The 11,820-nt window shown below is 37.0% G+C and overlaps 1 protein-coding gene across 2 annotated transcripts in view; it reads right to left on the bottom strand.

Annotated features, from left to right (window-relative positions):
• Nucleotides 1-3,211: 3,211 nt before the first annotated feature.
• KIF20B (kinesin family member 20B) overlaps nucleotides 3,212-11,820 on the bottom strand; it is a 102,926-nt gene continuing 94,317 nt past the window's right edge. For both annotated transcript variants that reach the window (XM_036928789.2, XM_036928790.2), the window contains one exon: nucleotides 3,212-3,458. In XM_036928789.2, coding sequence (XP_036784684.2) covers nucleotides 3,381-3,458 — 78 coding nt within the window. In that variant the 3' untranslated portion in view covers nucleotides 3,212-3,380. The remainder of the gene's footprint in view (nucleotides 3,459-11,820) is intronic.

Here is an 11,820-nt window from a genome sequence, read left to right as displayed (position 1 = left end):
ACTGTGAATTTACAAGAACTGGTACAACTGGACCAAATGATGAATGTCCACAAAGCCACAGGCACCTGGCTTTCAGGCTTGTTTAACATGCATGCCTGCCAATAATATTTTCCTAGACCTCTGAAGCTGTTTTCTTGATTTTTAAAGTCTAATTTATCTTGAGTGCTATCGAAGGCCAAAATAAATGTAATAAAAAAGAGAACTCAATAGTATATTGCCTTCTTTCCATTCTCATATACATAATATTTAGCTTTCTTCTCATGTGCTTTAAATAGTATTTACCATAATCAATTTTTGATAAGCATTTGCTAAGTTGACTTGTAATTAATTTCAAGTTAGGTATAGCCTTCTGTAAGAAAAAAATAAAACTTTAAACTTGTAAAACATAGATTAGAAAATAATTATTGTAAGTATTGACTTATTTCCTTTACAAAAGGCTTCACAAGATTCCTTTGACTAATGATCTCCCCTACAGCATTTAGAATTAAAAATTCAACTTACCTTTATCTTACATTTGAATACCATCTACAGATTTTTATACTGTACCCCAAATCTGTTTCTATCAACCACTTCAAGTGGAATTAATACTTGTATTCTAAAGTGAGGTTTAATAAAAAGGCTCAATTATAACCATTATTTTTAACTAATCACACATTACAGTTCTTGTCAAAATTTGCCTCCAAAACATAATGTTACCACAATCAAAAACAAATACAATTATTCCACACCAGGAAAAAAATATTTTTTTAATGTATGTTAAAAGCCACAAAATTCACTTGGAATTGTCAGTCTTTCTAACTATGGCTATTCTGTACTCCTTTTTTATTATTATTGTGCCAAGATTTTTATTGAGCTAATGTTTCATACAATAAAATTCTTCATTTCAAACAGAAAATTTTATTTTTAGCAACTGTATACAGAACACACATCAAGGTATGGAACAGTCATTACCCATAGAAGTTTCCTCATGCTCTCTGATCCCATCTCCTGACCCCAGCTTCAAAACAATCACCAATCTTCCTTCTCTCACTATAATTTTGTGTCTATCTGTGGCTTTAATTTGCCTTCCATGATAACCAATGACCTTGAGTATCTTTTCATATGTATATTAACCACTGCCTATTATATTCTTTAGTGAAGCATCTATTCAAGTCATTACAATTTTAAGAGTTTCTTACATATTCTTATATGTAAGTCCTTGATGTATGTATTGCAGTATTTTCTCCCAGTCAGTGGCTTGTATGCAATGTTTTCTCAAGGCTTGTTGACTTCCTTAATAGGGGCTTTAATATTTTTCAGAATGCAACATTTGCACCATGTCAATGCTTGTTTTCTTTGATTGCTGTTTTTTTCTTATCATTGGACTCCTCCTCTTCCTGTTTCTTTTCATATGTAGTGAATTTTGACTGTATGTCACACATTACAAAAAATATGTTTTAGAGAATCTGTATAATATCTTTCTTGGGAGAATGGACGTTTGTTCTAGCAGGCATTTTGATTACTTACTGATTACTTTCAACTTATATATTCTTGGTTTTATGCTTTCTTTGTATGAATCTGTGGAAAGCCCAAGGTGTTTCTCAAGCCATTCTAATCTGGCAAACTCTGTCTCCATTGCTAGTCTTGTTGAGGCTTGATTTCATTTCATATTCAGGGATGTGGACATTTGTTTACAGTCCGAGTGCTGAAACAAGAATGCAGTATCATCTTATTCAACCACCGCTAGAACCATGCATGTTGGATGACTCAAATTTTTTGCCAGTCTGTGCATGTGTGAGAAAAAGGGTCTAAAGTACTGACTGCAGTTACAAATAAATTTTAGCAAGTAAGCACATTTGCAAATACAGAATCTATAGATACTGAGTACCAACTATGTATATATTTTTAGCACAATGCAACCAGGTAGTATAATAAAAACATGTTGAACTTTAAAGAGGTTAAGTTTCAATTAACTACTTTGATGGAAATTTTGCCTAAATATGTTATACGTGTTTCCTAAACAAGATTATCAAAGATAACCTTTCTTCCTGGTACAGGGGCATCATTATAAATTAAAGAGTGTTAAAATCCAATGGCTTTTATAGTTTTAGGTATATAAATTAGATACAGATTAATTATATAGATAAACTGTAGATTTACATATACAAAATTTAGATATATAAACTAGATACAGATTTAAAAGCCCAGTTAGCAACAACTCTGGGGGCCTCTGCTTTGTTTTTTGTTCCTTCCTAGTGTTAGGCTGGAGGAAGGAAAAACAAGGACATGCAAACAGAACAGAGAGATGCCATAGGGGGAGAACAGACCAGACTCCAAGGTCCGTGCCTTATATGGAAAGGGGACAGCTCTTTCTGAATTCCATCCTTCTGATGTGCCAACTAAGACCCAGATGTCAGCCTCCTCCTTCTTGGAAGGAAAAAAGTTTCTAGTTGTCTATTATGTCACCTTTAGCCAATCATACCTCTCCACGCCCCCTAGGATATCTTGCCCACTCCTCCCCCTCGTAATCCCTTATAAGCCCTCACCTCCCTGACCGGGTGTGACTTCCCTGGCCTGTAATACCCAGACTGCGGAACATCACCTGGGAGTGGCATTCAAATAAACTACCTGGCCCTTTGTTGCCTCTCTTCGCCTGCTTATTTCGGCTAAAATTTATCTTACACCTAGTATGTTTTCAAACCAAGGTCAATATACCTTAGATGTATGATCTTGAAGAAGTAAACTTTATGGGTCTCAGTTTTCTCATCTTTAAAATAAAGAAAATGTATTTTTAAGATGTCTCTAGGTCTAAAATTCTATCTCTTCTAGATATCAGTGTTTTTTGGCTTTTAAATGCTATCTTCTATGCCTTTCTGCTTCTGACGTTATGTGTCTGGAAAAAATCAACAACTCTATTGTATTATTTAAAAAATCCAATTAAAAACTTGAAATATGTTCTAAATTATGTGTGTACATATAATGGCATAGGACAGCTGTCCACACTTATTCCCTGGATCTTAGCTATAATCCAACAGATATGTAAAATTAGTTGTATCTCCTAACACATACAATAAAAAGAATTCTTAAGACCCTGGTAAATATAGTAAGCCAAATGATCTGACCTATCATATCTATGTATACAAAAGAAACAGATACAACACATCTTTCCTCACTGATTCTATGCCTGGGATAATAAAGAAATACATCCAGGTTGAAAAGAAGCTATTGTAAAAAAGCTGACAAGTAAATTTATTATGATTTATTTATTCAATTAAAATTTTACTATGTATAAAATTTATACAGAGGGATTTAACACATAGTAATAATATATACAATTATCTTTAGAAAGTCAGGATGCAAGTTACAATGATTATGAATACAAAACATTCTGCATAAGAGATTTATTTAGCCATTTTACTTCGAAGTCGTCGTTTGAGAATCTCATGATCACTCATCTTCATTTGGTGGTCCATCAAAATCTGAAATTAACAATTAATTTGACAATTTTTTCAAAAATGAGAAACAAATGAAAACTTACTTATAATGAATAAGATATATTCATGAGCTTACTAACTGAATAATAGGTACATTATAATACATTTTGTCCTCTTGAACTGTAGGTGTACTATCTAACATAAAGCACATGCTAAACAGGTGAATTCTACCAAACATTTAGAGTTAATACTTATCCTCAAACTATTCCAAAAAAACTTCAGAGAAAGGAATGCTTCCAAATTTATTTGATATGACCAGAATTACCCTGATACTAAAACCAGACAAAAAAAACTACAAAAAAAAAAAATTTACACACAAATATCCCTGGATGACCATAGATGCAACCATGCTCAACAAAATATTATCAAATGGAACTCAACAATACATTAAAAGGATCATTCACCACTATCAAGTGGGATATATTCCAGGAATGCAAGGATGGTTCAATATGTACAAACTGATCAACCACGTTAACATAATGAAAGACAAAAATCACATGATCATCTCAATACACAAAGAAAAAGCATTTGGCCAAATCCAACATCCACTCATGATAAAAACTCTCAACAAAGAGGGTGTAGGAAGAACATGCCTCAACATAATAAAGGTTATTCATACCCAATGGTAAAAAGATCAAATTTTTACCTCTAAGATCAGGAAAAAAATAAGGATGTTCACTCTTACCATTTTATTCAACATAGTACTGCATGTAAGTCCTAGCCATAGCAATTGGTCAAGAAAAGAAATCAAGGCATCCAAATCAGGAGAAGGACATTAAATTGTCCATTTGAAGATAATGTGATCTTACATATAGAAAATCCTAAAGACTCCACCAGAAACTATTAGAATAAAAGAATTCTGTAGAGTTGCAGGATACAAAATCAAGACACAAAATCTTTTGTTTCCATATATTAACTATCAGGAAGAGAAATTATTTAAAAATCAAATTTATATTAGCATCAGAAAGAATAAAGTATTTAGGAAAAACTTTAACTAAGGATATGAAAGATCTGTACACCAAAAACTACAAAACACTGGCAAAAGAAATTGGAAAAGCCACAAATAAATGAAAGCTATTCAGTGTTCATGGATTGGAAGAATATTGTTTAAATGTCTATGCCACCCAAAGCAATCTACAGATTCAATACAATCCCTATCAAAATATCAATAGATGTGGGGGAGGAAGTTGGTGGCAGGAGAAATAAGGGAGAAACCTTCTCCCGAAACTACATGTAACCCAAAAATACAGCAAATACAACTAATCCTGAAAGAGTGAACCAAAGACTGCAGATGAGACTGCCTATATCTGGGGAAAAGAGAAGACCTCATAGAAAATGATAAAGCAGCAAAGCCATGATCTGGTGGGGCCCAAAACCTCTGCCCACCCCAGCTCACAGGCAGGAAGAAGAGAAAAAGAGCAGGGAGGGAGTAGAAGCCCAGGACCACTAAATACCCACCCCTGGAGATCTGCTCCAGGAGCACGAACCCACATCACATGGTGCACTGAAGATTAGAGGGGTTGGAAAGCAAAGACAGAATACCTGGAGAGACTGAGATTCCAGCCACTTGTGGAGTATAGGAACCCACAACCGGCTGCTCCAGGACAAAAGAAAGGTGGGCACTTTGGAAGACTTTCCAACAGAATGTGGGATGCAGAAGGGGAAAGGGTTACACAGAACTTGCTGCTCAAGAGAAAGGACAGGTGGACAAAATTGTCCTGGCACACTCAGCCCAGCAGGCTGGGAACTTCCAGGAGCTTCAGACACTCCATCCCCCTGGCTGGCAATGCAGCACTGAGGCCCCCCACTGTGATATGCAGCCTGCCACTCCTTCCTCCCAGTAAGCACAGGTCCACACATCGGCTGCCCCTGCCATCGTGCCAGGACAGCTAGAGGGTGGCCTGCCTAGAGAAGCTATATAACAAAAAGGCTCCAACCTAAGCGCTTGGCCCACTGGGCCTGGCAGTGGAGACAGGTACTACAGTCAGAAAGCAGGGAAGAGTTCTTTCCTCCTGGCAGGCACCAGTACCACACACCTAGGACCCCCGCCACCGCTCCAGCTGCTGGGCAACTCTGGAGAGTAGAGCTTCCTGGCATTAGAGGGCAATGACTACAGAAAGTTAAAATTCCATATTGTTCAGTAGGAATAAGGAAAGGCAAAAGAACCTTGTTCAAATGAAATCATTCAAACCAGAAAGAGGGCTCAGTGAAACTGAAATCACCAATCTTCTTCATAAAGATTTCAAAATAAAAATCATAAACTTGCTCACAGAATTACAGAACAATATTAAAGATCTTAATGACGACTTCAAGAAAGAGAGACAAACTTTGAAAAATACAGTATCTGAAATGAAATATACAATTGAGGGATTTAAAAGAAGAATAGATGGTAGAGGATACTATAAATGGAATGGAAATTAGAGAACAGAAAAACAAAGAAAGTGGGGCACAGAGAGATAAAAGGATCTCTAGGAATGAATGACTATTAAGAGAACTGTGTGATCAATTCAAAAGGAAAAATATTCACATTATAGGGGTACAAGAAGAAGAAGAGAGAGAAAAAGGAATAGAAAGTCTCTTTGAGGAAATAATTGCTGAAAACTTCCCCAATCTAGGGAAGGAAACATTCTCACAGGTCATGAAAGTGCAGAGATCTCCCAACATAAGGGATGCTAGGAAGACAACACCAAGACATATAATAAATAAAATGGCAAAGATCAAAGACAAGGAGAGAATATTAAAAGCAGCCGAAGAGAGAAAAAAGTTCACCTACAAAAGAAAGTCCATCAGGCTATCATCAGACTCTCAGCAGAAACCTTACACGTCAGAAGGGAGTGGCATGATTATGTTTAATGCAATGAAACAGAAGGGCCTCCAACCAAGAATACACTACCTGGCAAAATTATTATTTAACTTTGAAGCAGGGATTAAACAATTTCCACATAAGCAAAAAGTGAGGGAATTTATCTCCCACAAAAAGTCCTTACAGTGTATATTAAAGGGATTGCTCTAGATAGAAGTGCTCCTAGAGCTAAAAAGCTGTCACCAGAGTAAATAAAACCACAGTAAAGAAAGTAAACCAAGGAATTACTAAGCAAATGCAAAATTAAATCAGCTACACAAAAGTCAGTCAAGGGATACACAAAGAGCACAGAATAAGACACCTAACATGTAACGAATGGAGGAGGAAGAAAAAGGAGAAAGAAAAACAGAGAATCTTCAGATTGTGTCTATAATAGTGTAATAAGCGACTTAAGTAAGACTGTCAGATAGTAAAGAAGTTGCCCTTGAACCTTTAGTAACCACAAATCAGATGTCTGCAATGGCAATAAGTACATTTCTACTGACAATCACCCTAAATGTAAATAGACTGAATGCACCAATCAAAAGACAGAGTCACTGAATGGATAAAAAAGCAAGACCCTTGCTGGGTGCGGTGGCGCTACTCAGGAGGCTGAGGCAGGAGGATCACTTGAGCCCAGTTCTGGGCTGTAGTGCGCTATGCCGATCGGGTATCTGTACTAAGTTCAGCATCAATCTGGTGACCTCCCAGGAGCAGGAGACCACCAGGTTGCCTAAGGAGGGAAGAACCAGCCCAGGTCGGAAATGGAGCAGTTCAAACTCCCGTGATGATCAGTAGTGGGATCGCGCCTGTTAATAGCCTCTGCACTCTAGCCTGGGCAACATAGCGAGACCCCGTCTCTAAAATAAGCAAGACCCATCTACATGCTGCCTACAAGAGACTCAAATCAAACCTAAAGATATACACAGACTAAAAGTGAAGAGATGGAAAAAGATACTTCCTGCAAATACTAGGAAGAAAAAAGCAGGAGTGGCAGTACCTGTATCATATAGATTTCAAAACAAATAAAGTCACAAGAGACAAAGAAGGACATTAAATAATGATAAAGGGGTCAGTCCAACCAAAGGACATAACTATTGTAAATATCTATGCACCCAACATAGGAACACTGAAATATGGGGAACAAATACTAACAGAATTAAAGGGGGAAATAGAATGCAATGCATTCATTTTAGGAGACGTCAACACACCACTCACTCCAAAGAATGGATCAACCAGACAGATAATGAGACAAAGGCACTGAACAACAATTTAGAATAGATGGACCTCACAGACATCTACACAACACTCCACCAAAAGCAGCAGGATACATATTTTTCTCAAGTGCACATGGAACATTTTCAAGAAGAGATCATATACTAGGCCACAAAAAGAGCCTCAGTAAAATAAGAAGGATTGAAATTGTACTAACCAGCTTCTCAGACCACAAAGGTATGAAACTAGAAATGAATTATGCAAAGAAAACAAAAAGCCCACAAACACATGGAGGCTTAACAACATGCTTCTAAATAATCAATGGATCAATGACTAAATAAAAATACATCAAGCAATATATGGAGACAAATGAAAACAAAAACTTAACACTCCAAAACCTATGGGAAGAAGAGAAGGCAGTTATAAGAGGAAAGTATACTGCAATACAGGCTTATCTCAAAAAAGAACAATCCCAAATGAACAGTCTAAACACACAATTAATGAAACTAGAAAAAGAACAAATGAGGCCCTAAGTCAGTAGAAGGAGGGACATATCAAAGATCAGAGCAGAAATAAATAAAATTGAGGTTCATAAAACAATAGAATCAATGAAACCAGGAGCTGGTTCTTTGAGAAAATAAAAGTTAAACCTCTATCCAGACTTATCAAGAAAAAAAGAGAGTCTGCGCACACAAACAGAATCAGAAACGAGAAAGGAAAAATCACTACAAACAACACAGAAATACAAAGAACTATTAGAGAATATTATGAAAAATTATATGCTAACAAATTGGATAACCTAGAAGAAATTGACAACTTTCTAGAAAAATATAACCTTCCAAGACTAACCCAGGAAGAAACAGAAAGTCTGAACAGACCAATTACCAGCAATAAAACTGAATTGGTAATCAAAAAACTACCTAAGAACAAAACAACTGTACCCGATGGCTTCGCCGCTGAATTTTATCAAACATTTAGTGAAGATCTACTACCCATCCTCCTCTTAGTTTTCCAAAAAGTAGAAGAGGAGGGAATACTGCCAAACTAATTCTATGAGGCCAACATCACTGTAATACCAAAGCCAGGTAAAGACACCACAAAAAAACATAATTATAGACCGATATCTCTGATGAACACAGATGCAGAAATACTCAACAAATATTAGCAAACCAAATTCAAAAATACATCAAAAAGATCATCCAACATGGCCGAGTGGGATTTATTAAAGGGATGCAAGGATGGTACAACATTCGAAAATCCAACATCATAGACCACATCCACAAAAAGGACAAAAATCACATGATCATCAGAACAGATGCTGAAAAAGCATTTGACAAAATTCAGCATCCATTCATGACAAAAAACTCTCAACAAAATGGGTATAGAGGGCAAGTACCTCAACATAATAAAGGCCACATATGACAAATCCACAGCCAACATCATACTTTATAGCAAAGAGCTGAAAGCTTTTCTAAGACCAGAACAAGACAAGGATGCCCACCCTCCCCACTTTTATTCAACATAGTACTGGAGGTCCTAGCCACAGCAATCAGACAATATGAAGAAATAAAAGGCATTCAGATTTGTAAGGAAGAAGTTAAACTGTCACTGTTTGCAGATGACATGATACTGTACATAAAAAACCCTTAAGAATCCATACCAAAACTACTAGAATAACTGAATTCAGCAGTTGCAGGATACAAAATTAATACACAGAAATATGTTGCATTCCTGTATACTAACAGTGAACTGCCAGAAAGAGAAATCAGGAAAACATTCCATTTACAATTGCATCAAAAAGAATAAAATATCTAGGAATAAACCTAACCAAGGAGGTGAAAGACCTATACCATGAAAACCACAAGATACTCATGAGAGAAATTAAAGACACCAATAAGTGGAAATAATTCCGATGCTCATGGATAGGAAGGATTAATATTGTCAAAATGGCTATCCTGCCTAAAGCAATCAAGATTCAATGCAATCCCTATCAAAATACCAACAGCATCCTTCAACAAACTAGAGCGAATAGTTGTAAAATATATATGGAACTACAAAACATTCCGAAAAGCCAAAGCAATCCTGAGAAGATTAAAGTTGGGAGGATTAGCTCCTCAACTTCAAGCTCTACTACAAAGCCACAGTAATCAAGACAATTTGGTACTGGCACAAGAAAAGATCCATAGATCAATGGAACAGAATAGAGAGCCCAGATATAAACCCAAACATATGGCCAATTAATATAGGATAAAGGAGCCATGGATACACAATGGGGATATGGCGGCCTCTTCAACAACCTATGTTGGCAAAACTGGACAGCTACAGGCAAGAGAATGAAACTGGATTACTATTTAACCCCATACACTATACTAAACTCGAAATGGAACAAAGATCTGAATGTAAGTCATGAAAACATAAAACTCTTAGAAGAAAACAAAGGCAAAAATCTCTTGAATATAAACATGAGCAACTTTTTGCTGAACACGTCGGGCAAGGGAAACAACAGCAAAAATGAACAAATGGTACTGCATCAAACTAAAAAGCTTCTGTACAGCAAAGGACACCATCCGTAGAACAAGAAGGCATCCTGTAGGATGGGAGAATATATTCACAAACAACTTATCCAGTAAGGGATTAATATCCAAAATGCATAAAGAGCTCACATGCCTCAACACCCAAAGAGCAAATAACCCTACCAAAAACTGGGCAGAGGATATGAACAGACACTTATCCAAAGAAGAAATTCAGGTGGCCAACAGGCATATGAAAAGCTGCTTCACATCACTTATCATTAGGGAAATGCAAATTAAAAGCACAATGAGATATCACCTCACACCATGATGGCCAACATCCAAAGGACAAGAAACAACAAATGCTGGTGAGGATGCAGAGAAAAGGGAACCCTCCTACACTGCTGGTGGGAATGTAAATTAAACCATTGTGGAAAGCAATATGGAGGTTCCTCAAAAAACTAAAAATAGAAATACCACTTAACCCAGGAATTCCACTCCTAGGAATTTACCCAAAGAAAACAACTTCTCAGATTCAAAAGGACATATGCACCCCTATGTTTATTGCAGCACTATTTACAATAGCCAAAATATGGAAGAAACCTAAGTGTCCATCACTAGATGAATGGATAAAGAAGATGCGGTACATACACACACTGGACTATTATTCAGCCATAAGAAGAAAACAAATCCTACCATTTGCAACAACATGGATGGAGCTAGAAGGTATTATGCTCAGTGAAATAATGCAGGAGGAGAAAGACAAGTACCAAATGATTACACTCATTTGTGGAGTAAAACAACAAAGCAAAACTGAGGGAACAAAACAGCAGCAGACTCATGGACTCCAAGAAGGAACCAGTGGTTACCAAAGGGAAGGGGCTGGGGAGGATGGATGTTGAGGGACAAGAGGATTAAGGGTCACTATAATTCCCAATCACAATATAGGTAGGTCATAGGGAAGGCAGTATAGTATGGAGAAGACAAGTAGTGACTGTACATCTTACTACACTGATGGACAGTGACTGTTATGGGGTGTGGTGGGGGATTTGATAATATGGGTGAATGTTACAACCACCATGTTGTTCATGTGAAACCTTCATTAAGATTGTATACCAATGATACCTTAATAAAAAAGAAATGCTAAAGGTATTTTGCACAGAACTAGAACAAATAATCCTAAAATTTGTATGTAACCACAGAAAACCCTGAGCAGCCAAAGGAATTTGGAGAAAGAGTAACAAAACTGGAAGCATCACAATACCAGGGTTCAAACTATACTACAAAACTATAGTAATCAAAACAGTATGGTACTAACACAAAAACAGACATACAGTTCAATGGAACAGACTAGAGAATCCAAAAATAAACCCAAACTTATATGGTCAATTAATCTATGATAAAAGAGGCAAGAAATATAAAATAGGGAAAGGACAGTCTCTTCAATAAACAGTGCTGGAAAACTGGACAGTTACATGCAAAAAATGAAATTGGGCCACTTTCTTATACCATATACAAAAATTATCTTGAGGTGGAGCCAAGATGGCGGCGTGAGTAGAGCAGCGGAAATCTCCTCCCAAAACCACATATATCTGTGAACATATAACAAAAACAACTCTTCCTAGAATAAAGACCAGAGGACACAGGACAACATCCAGACCACATCCGCACCTGCGAGAACCCAGCACATCGCGAAGGGCATAAGATACAAGCTCCGGCCCGGAGGGAACCAAGCGCCCCTCCCCCCAGCTCCCGACGGGAGAAGAGCAGGCAGAGCGGG

Source organism: Manis pentadactyla, chromosome 8, assembly GCF_030020395.1.
Source record: "Manis pentadactyla isolate mManPen7 chromosome 8, mManPen7.hap1, whole genome shotgun sequence".
Taxonomy (NCBI): Eukaryota; Metazoa; Chordata; class Mammalia; order Pholidota; family Manidae; genus Manis; species Manis pentadactyla.
Note: the sequence above shows the minus strand (reverse complement) of the source record. Positions and strands in the feature narration are given on the sequence as shown.